Genomic DNA, 22031 nt, shown 5'->3' on the forward strand with positions numbered 1-22031 from the left:
TCTAACTTCCTGCACAAAGCAGGCCATAGAACCTCACCCACCCACTCCTGTAACAGACTTCTAACCTCTGGCTGCATTAATGAATTCCTCAAATCATAATTTAAAGTCTTCATGTTACAGAGAATCCACCATTTACTCTAGTTCAAACCAGCAAGTGATCCATGCCCCACGCTGTAAAAGAAGGTCAACCCCCTTCACCTCCCCACCCACCCCCACGTGTCTCTGCCTGAAAGCTTCTTCCCTCCCTCAAATGCAGGAACAAGCTAAAGGAGAATCCATCCGCTGAGTACTACTCTAAGAGTAGCCCTTTGAAGTGAAGGGGACCTACTTACAGAGTAAGTACTGCTCAATAGGAATAAGGGTGCTGCTTTACAGACTATTCTAAAAGGATTTAAATTTATGATGCTAAAATAAAGTGCTTCACATCCAAGTATCTTTACATTTCACAGAACTTCTTAACACTCATTCCAGTTTTCCAATTGTCTAAAGAGCCTTTAAAAAAACATGTAATCATATCCATTTGGCTTGGCAGACCTGACCAACTCAGCCACCACTAGTTTGGAAGCAGAAAGAGGAGGAGGGCTCTGCAGCACAATGCAGAGTAACTGGTAAATAGGCACCCCAAGGAAAGGAAGTGTGTTACGTAACATATATAAAAGTAAGCAGGTTTATGAAAACTGGTTTGCCCTCTGGCACAAGGTTTAATTAAAAGAAATAAGTATCCTTGGAGTCTCCCCAGCCTTACGGAAATTATCTGCCTTTGCCCAGATACATCCTTCCCTCCTCTTCCCATTCAAATTGGTGAAGCCTGACTCAGAGCTAGGATACAGCAAGACAGAGGGAATAGGCTGATGGGGAGAAGAAAAATGGGGATTGGTCAGTAGTTTTATGGCAGGCTGCACTTTTCCACTTTGATCAAATGGATCTACTGTAGCATCTTCCAGCTGAGGACAGGAACCGGATGCGTCTCCAGAGCACTGCTTCCTAAGCAAATTTACTTCTGCAATAACAGGTTTATCAAAGGTGGCACTACTCCTCCCTCATCCCCAGAAGATTAGTGTAATGCCCTGCACTAACTATTTGTGAAATGGATACGCTGTCCAGGACTCAGCAAGTGAAAGAATAACCCACACAGGTGTTTATGGCTCTAAAAAACAAGCTGAAGCTTTATTAGTCAGTGCGATTGAACTTTATTAACAGTGACCTTTAAACAACACCGCCACAGCTGTTAGTCAGCAACACCAATCCATTGTGGAGCTCCAATTTCCACCAACTGAGATGGCTCTCTTATCCTACAAGGCAGCTTCACTTCTGATCCAAACAAATGCCAGCATTAGGGATTAACCATCCTTCTAACGCTCCTCTTTCATGGAGAGAAGTGCAAAAAATACTGATAACGGATGAGTGAACATGTGCACAATTTAGATGCCCAATACCCCTGTCTGAGTCCGCATTGGCTCCTGGCCCATTGCTCAGGGTTGGAGTAAGCAAACACTACCCTACTTTCCTGCAGCATTTGGACATTAATGTAACTAAATCTTGTCAATGACTATCATTCATTACATGCCATGCCTGCCTGTTACTTCAAGGAAAGCAAAAAAGAAAAAGGTATCTTGCAGCATGGGAAAAATTCCTTCTCAATTCTACACAGGTGGTGAGCCATAGCTTAGATTAACACCACAGCCCATTTCTATGCTAGAAAAATGAACTTGTCCCTATGTGAAATGATGTGACTGCACCAGTAGTTCAGTGTATCTAACTGACCTTGCATGAGCAACAGTGGGATTTGAACCTGGGACTCAGAATTAGCAGTATGAGACTTTACTACTCAAATTATAGGACTAAGACCTTGTGACTTTTACACCCACTTAGGGAGAGGGCAAAAGCAAAAAGGACAGAATTTAACTCAAGAAATGTAAAATGTTGGGGGGGGGAGGGGGAATCCCTCTACAATCAGTATAAAAATTTGAAAGCGATTTCACCACACACACACACACACACACACACCCTAAGTAAAGATATCTTCAAAATTAAAAATTATTTTAAAATAAGTTTCACTAGTACTTGGCCAATAGAGCAAACTAAATTAACCTTATTTGGGTTTGATAAAATGAGTAACTCCTTTTAAAGAATTAAAAACAAACTGCTCTCAAGATGCATTCCATTTATCAAAATGCAGTAAATTGGTAATAAGGTTAAATATGAAAGAAAATGTCTGTAAGCAGCAATTTAATATCTGAATGGGTTGCTTATCCTACCAATCATACATCACTCTAAATGCAAACTAAATGTAGGAGAGTGGAAAATATTTAGTCCCCCTATGTCAGTTCTATTACAAATGTTATTCATAAAGTGGATAAACTGATTTGTGCTTTCTATTTCTAAGTACTTCTTGCATATCACAAAGAAAAAAATGAGAGAATGTAAGTCAAGTCATAAAACATGACTGTAAGGTTGACAATCCAGTTGAACAGCTGCCCTAACTCATAATGTAGACAGAAAAGCATGGGAAACTTTGAATAAATAAGGTAATGCAGGGAGATCACTCTCTCACATATGAACTTTAGTAACCTAGCCCCTACATATCTGTTTAACTTGCAAACACACTCCTAAACTTTGAAACTTTGAAGGAAATCCAAAATTGCACAGAAGTTATACTAAATTGAAAGAGAAATTAGCCTGGTGTAAACCCAAGAGGCCATTGCACTGTGGTCTTGTTTAGAATGACAATGTGTGTAAATGACCGATTGAGTGGTTTTAAAGATGAAAAGAAAAAGAATTGTAGTATGTCTGCCAAAAATTTTATTCCAAACTGACAAAAGTCTGTATCAGATCACTGTCAATAATAAAAGCAGCAGATGTTACTCAGCTCACACAGCTTCTCAGAGTGCGCAAACTGAAGCATTTCTACAATTCCCTACTTTGTGATTCACTCTCATCGCATCCACCAGAGCAACTGCTTTAAAGGTTTGACCTAGCTCTGATTGAAGTTGACAGGGAAGCTTCTGTAGACTTCCATGGACCAGATTCTCAGTTACACCAATCCTGTCCTTAGGGAAGGAACAGGAGGGATTGGGGGAGGGGGGAAATATAGGGAAAGATGGCTTCAAGTCACCTTTGTGCTCCTTGTATTCTGGCCTGAGAGGGACCTACCTGGCCCTCAGGGAGGCTGCTCTAACTTAGACTTTGCTATGGGCCCTGGGAAGCAGAAAACAGCTGTAGTTCAATGTGCTGCAGCATGTTACATCCCTGCTCTGGGGCTGTCCTCTCCTCATAGGCAGTAGAATCATGGCTGGTGAGGGGGCCTTTACTACAGCAGGTGGGGAGTCTCCTCACACAGGAGATATTTTCAGGGAGCATTTCCAGACTGTTTAAGACCCCTTTAAACTGCCAGACCAACATAAAGGGGCTTTAGCGTTTCTGAGAATTATGCCCCAGCGGTCTACTAGCCACCACTTCAGTTTGAAGCTTTTACCACTTCCGCACAACACCATTTCCATCATCACAATCACTTTCTGTTATAACAGCAACAAGACAGTTGCTTTTTCATGGGAAAAAGTAAACTAATAACCAAATGTCTAGTCAGTCAATGCGTTTCACAGCTTGTTCATGCAATAACATTGTTCATAGTAAAGCAGAGCCATGGCTCCAAAACAATTTTTACATCTGGAAATCTGACAAAAAACCAACATCTGCTCCAATTGCATAATATTTTTATGAATGGAAAACTCGAAGCTAACTTTCTCAGATAAAAACTAAAGCAAGAGAAAATATCAGCATGCCACAAGAGCTTTATTAGCATCCTATACAGAGTAGGGCATGAAAGCAACAAGCAGAATTTGCTTACCATTCAATAAACATTACAACCAAGTCCTCTTGATCAGCATAGCTTTCTATTCCTTCTTTCAGCAATCGCACTTTCTGTCCTCCTCCAATAGAGTTAATTAACTTTCCTCCTTTCCACTCTTCACCTTTACCAAGAACCTGGAAACAGGGAGAAAGTACCGTACATTTTTTCGCTTGTACCCAGAGGGTAATTTTTAATATAATCTCATTAAAAAACGGATGTCAAAGAAAAGGCAAACAAGCAAACACTTTAACTAGTGGATATTATAGCACTGTAAAGTGCAGTGAGACAGCATGTCAAGCATTGTAAGTTTTCCATGTCTCAAGTAGAACTGAGCACAATGACATCATTTCAGAAATAGGAGAGACATTTCCTAACCAAACAAGAACCGAAAAATTACTTTCCACTACATCTCATATATCTGTCTCACTTAGGACGGTAATATTCCTCTAAATTGTGTATTAAAACAATCAATCATTCACTACATGACCTTTAAACATTGCTACAGTATTTGGAGGGAAAGCGGGGTGAAAGAGCATAGAAGAGACATGACAATGGAAACTATAAACATTTAGTTGTTTTTAATGCCTCAGGCCACTTTCTAACACTAGAATTTTAGGATGGATTCCTCAATGTATGATAGGCAATTAAATCAACTAAACAGAACTCCATCCTTATCAAGTATTGTAGGGAATCATATCAGCAATATGCACGTAAAAACACAAGATTATTATTTTTCTTGAACTACTAAATATCAGAGGGATTACAGCAATATAGGTGCTATAGAACAATCAGCAAAATTACAAGCAAATGGCACTCTCCAAAGGTAGTTTCCTAGGATTTTTAATATATTATTTTTCAGTTAGGAAAGATGATTTTTCCTCCTGTACTTTTTCAGGACTTGATGGTTGAAGTAAACAGACTGCAGCATTTCAACTTATTTCTAAAAGAAAAATCAATGGGCCAACAGTCATTAATTGGTCTCTTTTGATTTATAGTTTCCATAGTGTGATAAGCATGGATAATGTTTTACCACAGATTCATTTCAATCCCTTGGTTTTGTCTTAAGGAAAAGTTTAAAAAACAAGGCAGGGGGAGGAGGGGACTGATGATGCTCCTGTGAGATTTGCATGCAGGAGGCAGCTTCAGGATACAGATCCCTTCATTCTGCCCGGAAATAGCAGGACAGAGTAGGCCAGCAAGAGGATTGGGTGAGCAAAAGTGGTGAAAAAGTGATAAGGGAAGATTGGGAAGATTTGTATTGTCCTCTCACAGCTCTACAGAGATTCCCTGGGAAATGTAACACAGCTAAGGGATTTATTAGGTTTCCATGCCCCCACCCCCAACAGTAGGACCCATTTAAGAGGTATGGGGCCCTGAAGGCATCTTCAGCCGCATGAGCTCTGTCAGCAAAGCTACCATGAGTTTTTGCTGCAGGAGGGATGATGAGGTAGTCAAATAAATATAGCTTTGCTAAGCAACGACTAAGGTGTGACATGATAATCTACAAACGCTTGAAGGGTGCGAATACTGAGGGAGGAGTGGCATGCTTAGACTAAAAAGGTGTAACAGCAAAATAGCTAGGAGTAATAACAAATATGGTAGTAACAGAATTAAATTAAGAAAGAAAACTTATACTTTCAGAAAGGTCTTCCCAACTGTGAAATCTATGAATCTGTGGAATAATTTCTCAAGGTCAGTGGAAGAAACCCCATTCCCTGGCAAATTTAGAAACAGACTAGACAAAACACTAGCAAACGTATAATGGGAAACCTATCCTGCAAGGAACAGATGACCTAATAGGTCGTCTCCATTGCTAGGTTCCATAACTGTTTTACCTTATGGCAGCATAAATCATGACACATTGTTTTTGTGTTAAGACTATTTCATTTCTGAGTTAAGGCTATAAAACTATGTCCAGTATTCAGCATGAGTGACAGAGCATACAGTACCTTCACTGTATAGTTGAAGTGCTTTGCAGTTTGCATGAAGCGGTGAAAGCCATCTGTTTCTTTAGTTGCTACAGTAAGAACTAATAGTTTATCTGGTGGGGGCAAAAAAGAGATAAGATCAACAACTTTATATCACAAAGCCACAGTTTATGACAAAGAGGCTGACCATCAGATTTGAATGCATATTAGCTTTCATAGTCCACACTGAGCAACACTGTGGAGTTACTAAAGTACTTGTGCCCCTGTGTGTGTCTGATTTAGAAAAAAAATGGAGAGGATGTCACATTACAGGATTATAACTTCAAATGAGGAACCAATGACTTCAGATGAATACCCTGTGTTCTTCCATATGCCGCAATGAAAAAAGGAGAATATATCTCAGGGCTTGGCTACACTGGAGAGTTGCAGCACTGGTGGAGGCTTTACAGCGCTGCAACTTAGTAACTGTCCACACCTGCAAGGCACATCCAGCGCTGCAACTCCCTGGCTGCAGTGCTGGCTGTACACCTGTGTCTGCTTGGGGTATAACGAGTGCAGCGCTGGTGATGCAGCGCTGCTCGTCAAGTGTGGCCACTCACCAGCGCTGTTATTGCCCTCCAGGGTATTAGGAGATATCCCAGAATGCTTTTAACTAAATTACTCTCTTTGTTTTGTTATGATGCCTCTCTTTGTTTTGTTGTGAACTTGGGGCTCCGGGAGCTGCTTTTCTAAAAAAAGAAACAGCTCTTGTTTGCTGTGAATGAGGCAGGCAGGGGGGATGAATGTCTACAGCTAGTGTTTGCTTGAGGAGAGAAACAGCGGGGGGGGGAAGGGAAGGGGGAGAAAGGGAGTCCATTGGAGCAGCTGCTTATCTGGTCTGCAAATAGCCTGCAGTTAAGAGTGAATGAGGGGTCGAGGAAATGGTCAAATTTTGCAAGGCAGGGAGCTGATACAGAATTTGCAAGGCAGGCTTTGCAAGGCAGGGAGCTGACACACAGTGTCAGTTCCAAAAATCCACTCTCTCTCTCCCCCACTCCCTGTCACACTCCACCCCACCCCCCCCCTTTTGAAAAGCACGTAGCTGCCCGTAATGCACCACTCCCAACAGCACTGCAAATGCTGCAAATGTGGCCACACTGCAGCGCTGGTAGGTGTGAGTGTGGCCACACACCAGCGCTTTCCCTACACAGCTGTACGAACACAGCTGTAACTCCCAGCGCTGCACATCTGCAAGTGTAGCAAAGCCCTCAGACACAAACAAATGGAATCTAAACGAAAAAGAAGTTAATATAACTGAGACAGGAAGGGCTCTTAAAAAAATGATGCAATACATTTCTAGTCTGAATTGAACTAATCCTATGTCTGATTACCACACGGCAGCAATGCACTACAGAATTTTGTACCAGATCCAGCTTACCAAATTCTTTAAATGCAGTTGGCAGGCACACGGGCTAAGACTCTCCATTTATAGGTTAACATTTTTACAGTTCTAGAAACACACTGCTGGGAGTAGAGTCCCCTGGAAGCCTGCACTCCTGTGACTGATTAAATTTTTTTGCCTTTAAAAGATGGTGTCAAAGAGAAAAGCTGTTTATTCTTATTTCATTTCTGAGGTTTGTATGCCACCTTGTTGCTTACTCTGTACTTTCAGTGGCATGCCAGCAAAATGACAGTACAAACTTTCTCGTCAGCGCCTTTGCTTTTGACCGAGAAGTTGCTATCTTGAAGGGCTCCGATGAAACTATGAAGCTCCAAAAGAGCTTGGCATTGTCCTGACTCAACTGTTGAGCAGTGCTCTGTACCACGGCCTCAGTACCACGGCTATGCAATAAAAGTCCACACTCAGTTATGGGTACCTAATCATGCAGGAACCCTATCCAACTTTAACTTTCTAGCCAGACTGGTCGGTCCGCCAGTTCTCTAGTTTGGTTCAAGCCACAGCTGTTTTCTAAACAGAGCTTGTGAGATCAACCCATCCAAAAATTCAAAATCATCTCCCTCAGACTGAGTTCACGTTGCTTCACTTCCCCAAGAAAAATCCCCTAGTCTTATCTTCAGCAGTGCTGCAACATCTGTTCTAGGCAGAAACTGTAACAACATCCCTACTATGAAAGCAGCTAGCTCCAGGACAGACTGATCATCCCCTAAAGACACAGGTCTTCAACATCTGTGTATTTTATTGGTCACCTTCCAGTTGGCATTTTGTTTTGTTTGGCAACAATAGAATAAATAAACCATACTGCTTAACCATTTCCGTCACTTGCCTTGTGGGATGCACATCACTAGTTACTGTTTCCTGGGATCAGTGAGCTTCAGCAAACGAAACTGAGCTATCACTATTTCATTGCTCCTTCATCTATTCCTTTGATTACTGGGTGAGAGCTAGTAAAAACAGCAAAAGGAGAACTAGGAACAGAACAGGGCCCAAGAAAACAACATGATTCTCTAACCACATGGAAGGAAAGTGGAGTTTTAACCTAGAGTGTTCATGAAGGAAAGTGTTTCCTTTTAATTCAACCCCACTAGACTACAGGGATTGGCTTTAAGATCCATAGAAATAGGGAATCAAAATTACACCTCTGATTCCTGTTGTGCAATGCCTTGCCCTGGCTGTCTGCCTAGCTGCTGCCTTCCCTCCCTTGTGTGGTTTTATTTCAGTGGTGAAGTGGTGTCAATAATTTTAATTTAAAGTATTTGGAAATTCTTTTGGATCAAAGAGCCTATAGAAATGTGCATGCTATTCTAAGTAAACAGTAGCATTTAATAGAGATCAGTGAAGTTGTACAGATAAACTAATAACTGAGTGGACAAAAACTTCTGGAGGTTAGAAAAAGGAGAATTATTTCCTACTCCTCTGGTCCTTGAACATCTTCATTTCCTGGATCAAAAGTACCAAAAATCGTGCAGGAGAGGTGGCTCTGATATCTCCAGCCAAAGTGAAAACTGGAAATACTTGAAGTGTGACAAGAAAAAAAAAATCTATTTGAGATTTACAGCCCAAGTTTGTATACTAGAGAGGTTTACATAAACATCCAAGCTTTAGGGTGCTTATCCAAATATTTTTTTAATTTTTCAAGCATTTCAACTTAAAAATATTTCAGCAGCCTTTTGTAAAAATACAGTCCCTGCGTTTTAAAATGTATGGATTAATCTCACAATAGGACATCAATGCAAAGTGTCCACAGAGGTACTGACCTACAACCAGATACAAAATGTGAAATAACACTTCTATATGACTAAAAACCTGTTTGTTTTAAAGGCCATCCAATCTAAAGTGGTTATACAGGAGTCAATATAGAATGAATAAAAGTAAATCCTGGACCACAGCTAAAACAAAACTGAAGAGAAAAGGGTAGGGTTTTTTCCCCTGTGAAATGAGAGTAAATTATATATGAATGTAAAAATATAGCACTTAAAAGAAGTAAAATGCACTGGAAAATGTGATCATACTAGACTGTGTTACAAGGCCAAGTTAATCCTATACGACCCCTAAAGAACTGGCTACAGATTTACAAGACTTGGCAGAATTTCATTTGCAGCAGACATATTTTACATCTACCCTCTCCTGCAGAATGTTAACGTCAAGGATTTCAATATCTGTACTAGACAAGATGATGTAAGTGCCAAGTCTTGGCTAGATCAGATTTTTTTTTTAATATACAATTCAACGTAATGACTCAGAAAAAAATTCAAACCAACATGTTCAAACCAAACATATGTTCCGACAAGCACAAGTTACCTAGCATAGCTAACTAAGGGGGGTTGTTTTTTGGTATAATGGAAGTTTGTATAAAGCCATCAGCATTTTGTGCAAAGACATTTGGGGCATGCAGTCCAATCTGCATTGTGTTCATTTAGCCCAACATTCGTTATACAGCACCATAATGGTCCAGTACATTTTTCTAGACTCATTCAAGATGGAGGAAATGAGCAAGCATGCTGGCATGTAAATAATCACAACCTGGGACTGTATAAAATGGGGAAATGTAAGCAGCCAAACTGAGGAACAATTGACACTGATTTTCAAGAGGACCTACAAGATGGTTCATATCAATTGAAACCACAAACTGATTACATTATTTAGTGTCTCAAACTGTGTCATACCAAACTGAGGCTATAAATAATATCTGCAAAAAGAATATTTTGTCTTTTGGTATATTTGTCCTGGTTTGAACATGCATTTTTTATATTACAGCTAAAGAGTTGTTACATACTCTCATTCAGGCATCTCTAATCCATTGATCACACGAGGGTACATGTTGTTAGGTGTATGTGATTCTTAAAGAGTTCTTTTGCAAACACAGTAGCAACTGCAGCTACTGTGCTTTGACTTGGACTCTGTTTACACAATAGTTACCCTTTGAGGTTTTGGGTTTTTTAAAATTAGGATCTGTCTGAAGAAAGTAGACAGAATGTGCTGTCATCCTGTCTATTGTGTCAGGAGAGGCACTGCAAAATTTTAATCAGATTACAGTTATATGAGCACACAACTGAAAAAGCAGCTCCCTTTTCTTTCAAACCAACAAGTTACTAAAAAAAAAACCACTCATGTAATTCATATAACTTCATAGGCCTTATTCTAATCTCATGAACTGGCATAGCTCCACTGACTTCCTTGGAGCTGCTGCTCACTTATTCCCAAGTGAGGGCAGGTCTAAACTACAGCCTAAGTTAATATATATTACTTCGCTCAGGAGTGTGAAAAAGCCCCTAGACGTGTTGCAGCTGCACTGATGTAACACTGTAGTGTAGACTTGCCCTGAGAGAAGAATCAGGTCTCTCTGTAAAAGAAAGACTTACAAAACAATATATTCACACATCACATTAAATTCCTTATCAACTCATCTTTAATGTCAATGTCTTCGACAATTCTATTTCTCATTAGTTCTATTTCTGAGCAATTTTAAAAAGAAAAAAAGCCTGGTGGCTTTAACACATTAGTCCTGCAAAACATCTACCTTCTAATGTCAATTCCAATTAAAAATTCCTTGAAATCTGCTACGCAAATATAAGAGGCAAAATTAGTCTTATTTAAAAGGGACCTTTATTCACTAATTTAGTCAGATACAGCAAGTCCTTAAAGGCAATGGGCCATATTCTGATCTTATACTGGAATAAACCCAAGGTAACTCTACTGAAGTCATGTTGAAGTCATAAAACTACTATATGTGATAAACAGAAACAGGAGAGGTAAGTTTAATCTAGGTGTCTTGATTCCAAGATGTGATGCCTCTGAAACCTCAAATTAACAAATAAAAGACCACATAATGCAATAGCATCAGTACATTTCTTAGCAGATTTCTACACATCACAAAATCCGTCATATCTCATGCCCTGATGGCAGACTAAGCCATAGATCAGGGGTTGGCAACCTTTCAGAAGTGGTGTGCCGAGTCTTCATTTATTCACTCCGATTTAAGGTTTCGCGTGTCAGTAATACATGTTAATATTTTTAGAAGATCTCTTTCTCTAAGTCTATAATATTTAACTAAACTATTGCTGTATGTAAAGTAAATAAGGTTTTTAAAATGTTTAAGAAGCTTCATTTAAAATTAAATTGCAGCACCCCCTCAGACCAGTGGTCAGGGCCCAGGCAGTGAGTGCCACTGAAAATCAGCTCACGTGCCGCCTTCAGCACCCGTGCCATAGGTTGCCTACCCCTGCCATAGATCAAGGATTGAATCCTGCACTTAACATCTGGCTCCCAAAGGTGATCCCTCTAAATAAAGGTTAGGATGCATTGATGAAGCAAAGTTGGGAAGATTCTTCCATCACTGTACTTGATATAAATTTTCTTGGGCCAATACCTAGCCTCCTTACTCATGTGAGTAGTCTCCTTTACTTCAAGAGGGCTACTCATGGACACCATGCAGGACTTGGCCCCGTGGACAAAAGCAGGACTTATATTCAAGTCTGTCAGTTCAGTACCTTTAACAAACTATCATCTCACTTAAAAAGCAGGAGGGGGAAGGGAAAATGAAGAAACAGTGCTAAAAAAAGTTCATGTTAAAACTTGGCATTTCATCTCCAGAAGACTACATAATGTGCTTGTAACTCAGGGTCACCCCGTGTGGCTCTATTCTGCTCTAATAGCTAGATGCTGGAGTTCATACAGCCTTTGTGCTAACAGAGCGGGATCTTTTAGCTTAGCAGTAGAGACTTATGCTTTTAGATCTAGAGGGTCTGGGTTTGAACACCGCTACTAACAGGACACCCATGGCATAGTGTTACAAATTGGTGAAATTAAAATAGATCTTATCTTGTTTCTGGAAACTTCCAATAACACACACAATTTACATGCACAATAATATTTCTGACAACAAACATGACTGTGCCCTCCCCAGATCCATACATGTACGAAACCAAGGTAGCTGCAGAAGACCAGTGATATCCATGCAAGGGGCAAAGAGACTCCTCATGAGCATTGCTTATCCACTTACTCTTTGGCAATATTCCTCCATTGACATACAAGCTGTCATTTGCACCTTGTCTGTCACCAGAGGGGAGTATCAGGTCCCTCTTTACACAACAGACTTAAGCAGCACTTGAAATCTGTACACAGGAAGCATGCAATCCTATAGCCCAACGCAATAGCGAAGTATAAAAGGAAGTATGAAGACCGGAACTTCAATCCAGCTGAGTTGAGCTCTGCTAAACTTAGCAGAGTGTTACTATAGAGGACATTCTGACAATTACATAAATAAAACAGAGACAACCGCTGAGACACACTCAGCATTTGGCTGACACAGTATCTCCAGAGGCAAATGTGCTCATTTTTAAATGCAAATTATAACTTTACCAATAAAGAAACACTTTGCTAGTCATGTCAAGAAAGCCAAGGTTGTTGCATACAAAGGTCTTTGTAACCTATTAGGAGTCCAAATGAACGTTTTACATCATCATCTCATTTCCCTGGCATAACTGACTTCTAGGCCGCTACAGTCAAGGATCTGACAATGCTCCCATCATAAAGATTTGTTTTCGGGAGTCAGAACTATAATTCAGAATGTTTGCTTTGGGCTCAAGTTTAGCCAACAAGGTCTAAGCCAGGAACAGTTCTGCCAAGTTTAAGTAACAATGTCCTCCGCCCAAGCCCCCTGCCAAACAATGTGTGACTAGCCAGACTTTTGCCAATCTTTGACATGGTTTTTATTTTTATTGAATGAAGACACAGATTACTAGTTAATTTGCACCAGTGCTTGTGGACACTTTCAGAATTGTTTTAGGAGCAGCCAAGACTCGGAATACTGTTCGCTACCATATGATGACTGAGGTTCAATTCTTAGATCCAGACCTTGTAGACCTATTGACTGAGGCCTTGGCCACACTTGCAAATTTGCAGCGCTGCAGCAGGGTGTGAAAACACACCCTCTCCAGCGCTGCAAATTGCGGTGCTGCAAAGCGCCAGTGTGGTCAAAGCCCCAGCACTGGGAGCGTGGCTCCCAGCGCTGTACGTTATTCCCCACAGGGAGGTGGAGCACGGACAGCACTGGGAGAGAGCTGGCGCTTTGACTACACTTAGCGCTTCAAAGCGCTGCCGCGGCAGCACTTTGAAGTGCAAGTGTAGCCATAGCCACAGAGGTGCTTGTACTCTCCCCAAGTAGAAAAGGGATAATGGATCTCTGAGCCACATACCTCATAGAATTTTAAAGATTTACAACTACAGAAATACAGTTCCACTCCCGGGGTTCTAGAGACCGTGTAAAACCAAAATAGAAGTACAGCCATATAACCGGTAATTTCTTTAGATCCGTACCTTCTGTTTTTGGGAAATCAAAGAGGAAATCAAAGAGGCACAAATAGCTGCCAAAAGTGGTTGGTAAGCAAGAGAGGAGTGGGGAAAGAAGAGTGCCTAGGACTCCGGGGAGGGAAGGCACAGCCATAGACACAAACACCCGCTCTCCCAAGGTATGTCTACACTGCAATAAGATACCCACAGCTGGCCCATGACAGCTACCTTTGGCTTGCAGGGCTCAAGTTAATGGGTTATTTAATTACAAAGTGGGAGGGTCCTGGAGCTTGGGCTAGAGTTGCCAAATTTCTAATTGCACAAAACCAAACACTCTTGCCCTGCCCCTGCCTAGAGCCCCGCCCCCCCATCCATCATTCACCCTCCCCCACCTTCACTCACTTTCACCGGTGCGGTGTAGGAGCAGGATTTTATAATTGTACTATGAGAATTAATATATGATTTGATTTTATCCTGTCAGCCACCCTTTTTGAATAGCAGAAAAGAATGACAATTGAGAACAATCCTTATGACTGATTATGGTCACCCTTTTGTTTTAGGATAATTTATAATGTCTACTATGGTTTCCTATATGTATTACAAATTAGGCACTCTAGTTAAATATGCATTTCTTTGTTTTAAGGTTTTAGTAAGTGAGAGACAGGATCTTGTATTGCATCTATGGGTATGGCTACACTTACAAATCTGCAGCGCTGGTAGTTGCAGCGCTGGTCGTCCAGCTGTGCAGGGCCAGCGCTGGTGTGTGGCCACACTCACAGCTACCAGCGCTGCAGTGTGGCCACATTTGCAGCATTTGCAGCGCTGTTGGGAGTGATGAATTATGGGCAGCTATCCCAGCATTCAAGTGGCAGCAACGTGCTTTTCAAAAGAGGGGGGTATGGGGCAGTGTGACAGGGACCGGGGGGGGAGAAAGAGTGGATTTTTGGAACTGACACTGTGCAAAATCAGAAAAATTTCCCACCCCCTTACTGTTAACTGCAAACAGCCTGCATCCAACATACTCTCTTTCCCCCCTCTGCCCCCTCCCCCCCTTTCTCTCAAGCAAAGCAAACACTCAACCCCTGTGAATGACTCCTTTTCTCTGCTGGTCAAGCAAAACGCAAACACTCAACCCCTGTGAATCACACAGGGAGGAGGATCTCATTTGATTGTTCACAGATTGATCACAGCAAACAGGAGCTGATAAGCAGCTCCAGTAGAGCAGCTCCGGAGGTTCACAACAAAACAAAGAGGCTGCATAACAAAACAAAGGGAGTTATTTAGGCTTTGGCTACACTTACACTTGAAGCGCTAAGTGTAGTCAAAGCGCCAGCGCTGGGAGAGAGCTCTCCCAGCGCTGTCCGTACTCCACCTCCCTGTGGGGAATAACATACAGCGCTGGGAGCCACGCTCCCAGCGCTGGGGCTTTGACCACACTGGCGCTTTGCAGCACCGCAATTTGCAGCGCTGGAGAGGGTGTGTTTTCACACCCTGCTGCAGCGCTGCAAATTTGTAAGTGTAGCCAAGCCCTTAGTTAAAAGCATTCTGGGATACACCCTTATACCCTGGAGGCCAATAACAGCGCTGGTGTGTGGCCACACTTGATGACCAGCGCTGCAGCACCAGCGCTGCAATCCTTATTCCCCATGCTGAGTGAGGTGTACGGCCAGCGCTGCAGCCAGGGAGTTGCAGCGCTGGAAGTGCCCTGCAGGTGTGGCCACTTACTAATTGCAGCGCTGGAAAGCCTCCACCAACGCTGCAACTCGCAAGTGTAGCCATACCCTATGTTAAGGAGATTAGAGGAATGTTGAGGGCCTGAAGCCCCAATGTGAATTGTTTTAGTTATAAGATTTAGCAAGGCTTGATTTACAATGTATTCTGCTGAATATAAAATACTGTTGTCTGTATACCTTTGGAGGTTTCTGTAAGAGATTGTGTGAATGAGGAATGCATGCATCAGGAAAAGATAAGGTGTGAAGGCCATTGTTATAGCCAAATGGTCAAGGAAGAAGGCGTGAAGAGACAACTTGACACCATCAATGAGCATCCATAATGAAGAAGGCAGATTGACGACCTTGAGGTGAAGGCTGGCACCCCTAAGGACAACTGATTAAATCTAAACCAGGACAGGATGACCCTCTCAGGAGGTGTATTGGAACCTTAACATCAAAAGATACACCAATTAAGAAGTAACCCAGTCACAAACTGACACAGCAAAATCCATAGACTTCAACAGAGAGAGGGGGGAAAAAAAAAAAAAAAGACTATAACAGGGTGCTCTGCCATAGGGCTTTGGGTTTGTCTTGACACACTCCAGGAGCATCAGATCGCGACCGACAAGAGCCCAGCTCCTCACCCGTGCTCAGTCTAACTGGCCATTAGATTGACTTGAGCTACAACAGACTGGTAAACATCAACTGGTAGGAGTGTGTGTGTGCATGCGCGTGACTGAAAAGCATATGTTGTATTTTCAATAAATGCAACGTATTTGCCTTTTCCTCTATAAAAGATCCCATGTGCTTTGTATAGCATAACAGCGGGGTCTGGGAGGGAGTTAAGATGTGTGGGGTGTGGACTCCAGCCAAGCAGTGCTTACCTTAGTCAGCTCCCAGAAGCGCATGGCATGTCCGGCTCTTACGCAGAGGGGCCGAGGAGCTCTGTTCGCTGCCCATGCCCGGAGGCACCATCCTCACAGCTTCCACTGGCCGCAGTTCCCGGCCCATGGGAGCTGTGGAGCCGGTGCTCAGGGCAGCCACAGGGGCTTCACTCACTACCCAAGCCTAGGAGCCAGACATGCTGTCCGTTTCTGGGAGCCATGTGGAGCCAGGAAGCCTGGCTTAGCCCCGCTACACCTCCAACTGGACTTATTTAAGTGTGTCAGGGGAGACAGGCTGAGGTCTGGTCAGATGGGCTTGACTGCATGGCACCAAACAGAAGATGGAAACCATGCAAGTTGGACAGAGGGACCAGCCATCCATATAGATGCCCTGACCCACTATAGTGTTCCCTGAGTAATAAGGCATACATCACTCTCCAGACTGTAGGATGCATCAAAGAGGATGTAAGTGAAGATTCAGATCCCTGAAATGGGAAAGTAAGATTTAGCTAGCCCTGCATATAAAGTATTACAGTAGAGCCTCAGAATTATGAACACCAGAGTTGCAAACTGACCAGTCAACCCCACATCTCATTTAGAACCAGAAGTATGGAATCAGGCAGCAGCAGAGACTGAAAGGGGGGGAAAAAAGCAAATACAGTACTGTATAAAATGTAAACTACTAAAAAAAAATAATTTAAAGCAGGATTTGACAAGGTAAGGAAACTTTCTGTGCTTGTTTCATTTAAATTAAGATGGTTAAAAGCAGCATTTTTCTTCTCCATAGTAAAGTTTCAAAGCTGTATTAAGTCAACCTTTCAAAAGTTTACAACTGAATAACAACCATAACATTCGTTCAGATTTACGAACATTTCAGAGTTATGAACAACCTCCATTCCCAAAGTGTTCACAACTCTGAAGTTCTACTGCAGTTGCTAGCTCGTCCTCTCCCTCATTGGATGATTACAGACAGATAGGTTCCCCTCCCCCTTCATTTAACTATTTTGAAACCTGGTACCGAGTACTCTAAAGTCACAACCAATAGCTTAAAGTGGCTAAGAGTTCCTGCAGCTGCCTTTCTGATCCAATTTCCATAGAAAATGAAAACAGAGGGAGAAAAAAAAAGTTTCTCTAAACCCTTGTTTGGTCCCCAGTTGGATGCTCTTTTCCAAGGATATGGAAGCAGGAAACAGCTGAAATTATTAAGAGTTCTGTTATTCTACTTTTGTTCCTTCCAATTTCTGCATCCACCGGAGTTGGAACAGAAAAGCCGCCAATAACCCATAAAATAGGAACCCCAGCCACTTTTAGATGTTGGCCAGCCACATCAAGTGGCAGTATAAAAGTATAATAAATGAATAAAAATTGCCTTCACAATTCAGGTGCCTGCACTCCTGGAATTTTTAGTACTTTGAATTTAGAAAAAGCTGCTGGTGAACTTTCCCTACCTCGCCCCATCTCCTGGGCCTTGAACAGGAGTTTGTTTGTTTGTTTTTATTTGGAATGGATAATTGGTTAGTAAGTCCATAACTGTGCTTATAACCAAGATATCTGCACAGCAAGCACCTTCTCCTGACATTCCTTCAAGCATGACAGAATAGACCAGGGGTTCTCAAACTGGGGGTCAGGACCCTTCAGAGGGTCGTGAGGTTATTACCTGGGGGGGTTGTGAGCTGTCAGCCTCCACCCCCAAACCCCTTCGCCTCCAGCATTTATAATGGTGTTAAACATATAAAAAAGTGTTTTTAATTTATTGGGGGGGGGGTCACACTCAGATGCTTGCTGTGTGAAAGAGGTCCCCAGTACAAAAGTTTGAGAACTACTGCAGTAGACGGTTTTATTTTTGTTGCGCTCATAAATGTGCTGTCTCAAACACAACAGTAAATATAAAGGGTAATGGAAACTACTGAATGTACTATTAAATCCAAACCAATTTGGCAAAGAGAAGTGATTCTTGGGTTTTGGAACTACTGAGTAGAATTCAAAACTCAAAATTACCCAGAACTTTATGATGAGACTAGTAAAGGTTGATAAGGAAAACTCTTAATAGCTTCTTTGTGATACAATCTGTGTATATGAGAGTTACATTTTGTAATCTGTGTTACAAATCAAGTATTTTTTCTGGCGCATATCCTGGAAAATGTAAGGAACTCTACAACATTTTCTGTATAAGGCAAGGTAATTAACTTGCTAGCATAGGGCTGATTTAAAACATATTGGATAGTACCTTATTTTCAGCCTAATTTTTTTCCTCCTTTGAAACCACACACAAAGTACTCCTTGCCCATTTGGGTAAGTATAACTCACAGTTAACTCAGAACTCACATGTGTACTTTTAAAGGAGCAGCTAGAAGGCAATTTAATTTTATTACAGTACAAAGGAATCCAAGAAAAGACAAGCCTTCCTAGACACAGAGCAACATTGTATGTTGTCACTGTTTCAAGAAAAGGAGAGCCCTTCCTGAGAAAAGGTCTAGCCCTGAATTTGTTTACTCCAGCTAGGCCTAAAACAATTCTATTTTTCTTCCACCAGAGCCCTACATGACTATAAAAATCCTGTAGCAATGAGACTGGCTCCCCTACTCTTTCCTTCCTGATACTGATCACAATACCATAAATTGCTACCTGGATGGGAAGTGAAAGACCCTAGAAAGTACTCCCCATTCCAGATGGCTAGTGTGACATTAGTTTGCACTGCCTATTGCTCACAGGAGCAGTCTTGGCCTTCGCAATAGGAAAATTAAATGTGTTACTGCAAGAGCTGGAATGCTCCAATTAGAATTCTGCCAATAAACATGAAAGTGAGTGATTTATGACAATTGTAAAGCTGATTTTAAAGCTGTATATGATTTAAAACTTGCAAAGACCAGATTCGCTGGGAAAAAAAGAAGAGAAATATAGCAGCTGGACAGCATAAAGAGGGGCAATTAAGGGGAGCTATTAGTATCTGTCATAAAAATTGTTATAAGTTTGAGTATGTTGATATATACAGATCTATGTAAGCCAGCAATAGGTACTAAGATCTGGAGTGCACATACAATACTTAAAACATATATCAGTATTGAAGGTGAGGGAATCAGCCTTTATTATGAGACATTTACATTGTCAAAGAAAGCAGTAAACCAACAAAAGAATTTCTTGTTAAAATATTCAGCATATATCAGGAAGAAGAATGGAAGCATTTGACTGAGATTTTTTCCAAGATTGTTAACACCAGAACATGCTCAAATGCAAACACATTGTTTTGTCTAAACTAAGAACCATATATTAAATACTTCAAATTAATTAACCGGTGAGACAGATAGCAGTGAGCTGAGAGAACATTACTGCTTAGTTAGATCAGACTACATACATTTCCAAGACCTTGCTGTCCCCCTCTCCTGATTCTTCTTCTGAGAAATGCAAACCATCTTCAAGTCCCATTAACTTTAGCATATAATACCTTACCGGACTGGGCTCTGGGTGGATTTATTAGCATTGGAGGGTTGACAGTTACTTATAAGAACATAAGAATGGCCATACTGGGTCAGACCAAAGGTCCATCTAGCCCAGTATCCTAAACAAACATTTTAAACAGAATTGTTAAAAATAATAAAAGCACTAAGCTGTAAAGTTAAAGTTCAAATTATTTTCTGAATTCTAAAGCAGTTTGCCTCAGCTTTGAGGCACATATTGACTAGCATTTCATGAACCAATACATACTTACATGCTAGACACTTAACATTTGAAAAAAATCTATCCTTCAAAGAGCACAGTTCCCTATGTGCTAAAATGTACTGAAAATCTGGCCATAAGTATTAAAATGGGAACTACTGAGCGTGTTAAGCTCTTTTGAAATCTTTATTTGCATCACAAACTTCACAATAATCACTCTTTTGTGATGTGTACGTTAAGTGTGTGTCTCACTGCAAAATAGTCAGAACTGGCTAAAATATTTATGCAGCACGCTAGAGTATCAGATGTTTCTTTGCTTTCCAAGACCAGTCATGTACTTTTACCACTTCAAAAAACAAAAGTAACCCCCTCACAATATCACTTAAATGTATGTAAGAAAGTAAATAAGCAACTGTTCTCCCAACAATTTATAAGCAGTGTATGTTGCACTGCAGGTAGCACAGAGCATACCCATCCTACAGGAAAGTAAAAACTTAAATACAGTGTTTTTATGTTTATTAGTCTTTCCATGAACTTTTTGCCTCCAGGAATCAACTATGAGACAAAAACAAAATTAAGAAAGTAAAATAAAAATCAAGGCCTGGTCTTTTGATGCTATTTCCATCATCCAGGGACTCAAATGTTATAGAATCATAGGACTGGAAGGGACCTTGAGAAGTCATCTAGTCCAGTCCCCTGCACTCACAGCAGGACTAAGTATTATCTAGACCGGGGTCGGCAACCTTTCAGAAGTCGTGTGCCGAAACTTCATTTATTCACACTAATTTAAGGTTTCGCGTGCCAGTAATACATTTTTGTTTTTAGAAGGTCTCTTTCTATAAGTCTATAATATATAACTAACCTATTGTTGCATGTAAAGTAAATAAGGTTTTTAAAATGTTTAAGAAGCTTCATTTAAAATAAAATAAAAATGCAGAGCTCTCTGGTCCGATGGCCAGGACCCAGGCAGTGCGAGTGCCACTGAAAAAATCAGCCCACATGCCTCCTTTGGCACATGTGCCATCGGTTGCCTACCCCTGATCTAGATCATCCCTGACAGGTGTTTGTCTAAGCTGCTCTTAAAAATCTCCAGTGATGGAGATTCCACAACCTCCCTAGGCAATTTATTCCAGTGCTTAACCACCCTGACAGTTAGGAGGTTTATGACAGGTCCCGGCTCATACTCTCTTTTGGCTGAGCCATTCTTGGTCAAGGACAAAGGCAGCTGATTGACACCTTTTAGCCTCCTGATTTTGTGTGTGGGGGGGGGGAGGGGAGGGCTGGTTCAACTTCCAGCAAAGCCCCCCCCAAAGTTAGTAACTCCCACTGATCTAAATGAGCGTTAGTAAGGATAGAAACTCTTTGGAATATTTCCCTATTGTGGCCCTTCAGACAGAAATTAGAACATATTGTTCCTGAAGTATGGGTCACTTTCCAGATGCAGAAACCAGCTGATAGCTTGTATTGTTGCAAATGCCTTAGTAACTGGGCCCATAAGTGCTGCCTGAATATAGTCTGGTATTTTGTTCTTTTTAAATAAAAGAGAGCTGGGATAATACAAATAAAATGCTTACTTTACTAAAAGGTGCTTTGAATTTGCCATATAGTAAAGCACCAATTTCATACACACAGTGTATACTAACACATACTCACAAAATGGGACTCAAAGCTTCACTTGCATTTTCTTTATCTTATTGCTTGTTATGTTAATTGAGTCCAACCTGAATGCTTTCTCAGACTAAGTGTAAACAGCCATGGACTTGGATATCAATGATATAATTGTTCCACGTCAATCACAATAAAACTACATTTTAAAAAGAGAATGGAGCAGAGTACTTAGGAACTGTACAGATAAGAGGAGAAAAAAACAACAACAACAACAGAATATTCCTAGCAATGAAGAAAACCTTTTTAGTCTCACCCAAAATTATTTTTTTAAGAAGTACTGGCTATAGATTATTTACAATTATAAATAAATATCAGAATGATGGCCTCCATAAAAGGAGGATGCTTATCCATGCGCCAATTTTAAGCACGAGTAGTTCAATTGAAGGCTATAGTCTACACTGATTTATGTGTAGATTCAGACTATACTGATGTATTTACCTGATACAGATATACACAAAGTGGGTGTGAAAGAATATCACACTCCTACTTATCATACACCTCTACCCCGATATAACGCTGTCCTCGGGAGCCAACAAATCTTACCACATTATAGGTGAAACTGCATTATATCGAACTTGCTTATATCGGGTCGCGTTATATCGGGGT

At 41.2% G+C, this 22031-nt stretch overlaps 1 protein-coding gene across 2 annotated transcripts in view; it reads right to left on the minus strand.

Moving 5' to 3' along the window:
* The window catches only part of PLOD2 (procollagen-lysine,2-oxoglutarate 5-dioxygenase 2), a 77491-nt gene that overhangs the window by 46510 nt on the left and 8950 nt on the right, over positions 1 to 22031 (minus strand). For both annotated transcript variants that reach the window (XM_045030962.1, XM_045030961.1), the window contains exons 2-3: positions 5800 to 5891; positions 3848 to 3984 (exon numbers count right to left, since the gene is read on the minus strand). In XM_045030962.1, coding sequence (XP_044886897.1) covers positions 3848 to 3984; positions 5800 to 5891 — 229 coding nt within the window. The remainder of the gene's footprint in view (positions 1 to 3847; positions 3985 to 5799; positions 5892 to 22031) is intronic.

This window comes from Mauremys mutica, chromosome 9 (genome assembly GCF_020497125.1).
Source record: "Mauremys mutica isolate MM-2020 ecotype Southern chromosome 9, ASM2049712v1, whole genome shotgun sequence".
Classification (NCBI taxonomy): domain Eukaryota; kingdom Metazoa; phylum Chordata; order Testudines; family Geoemydidae; genus Mauremys; species Mauremys mutica.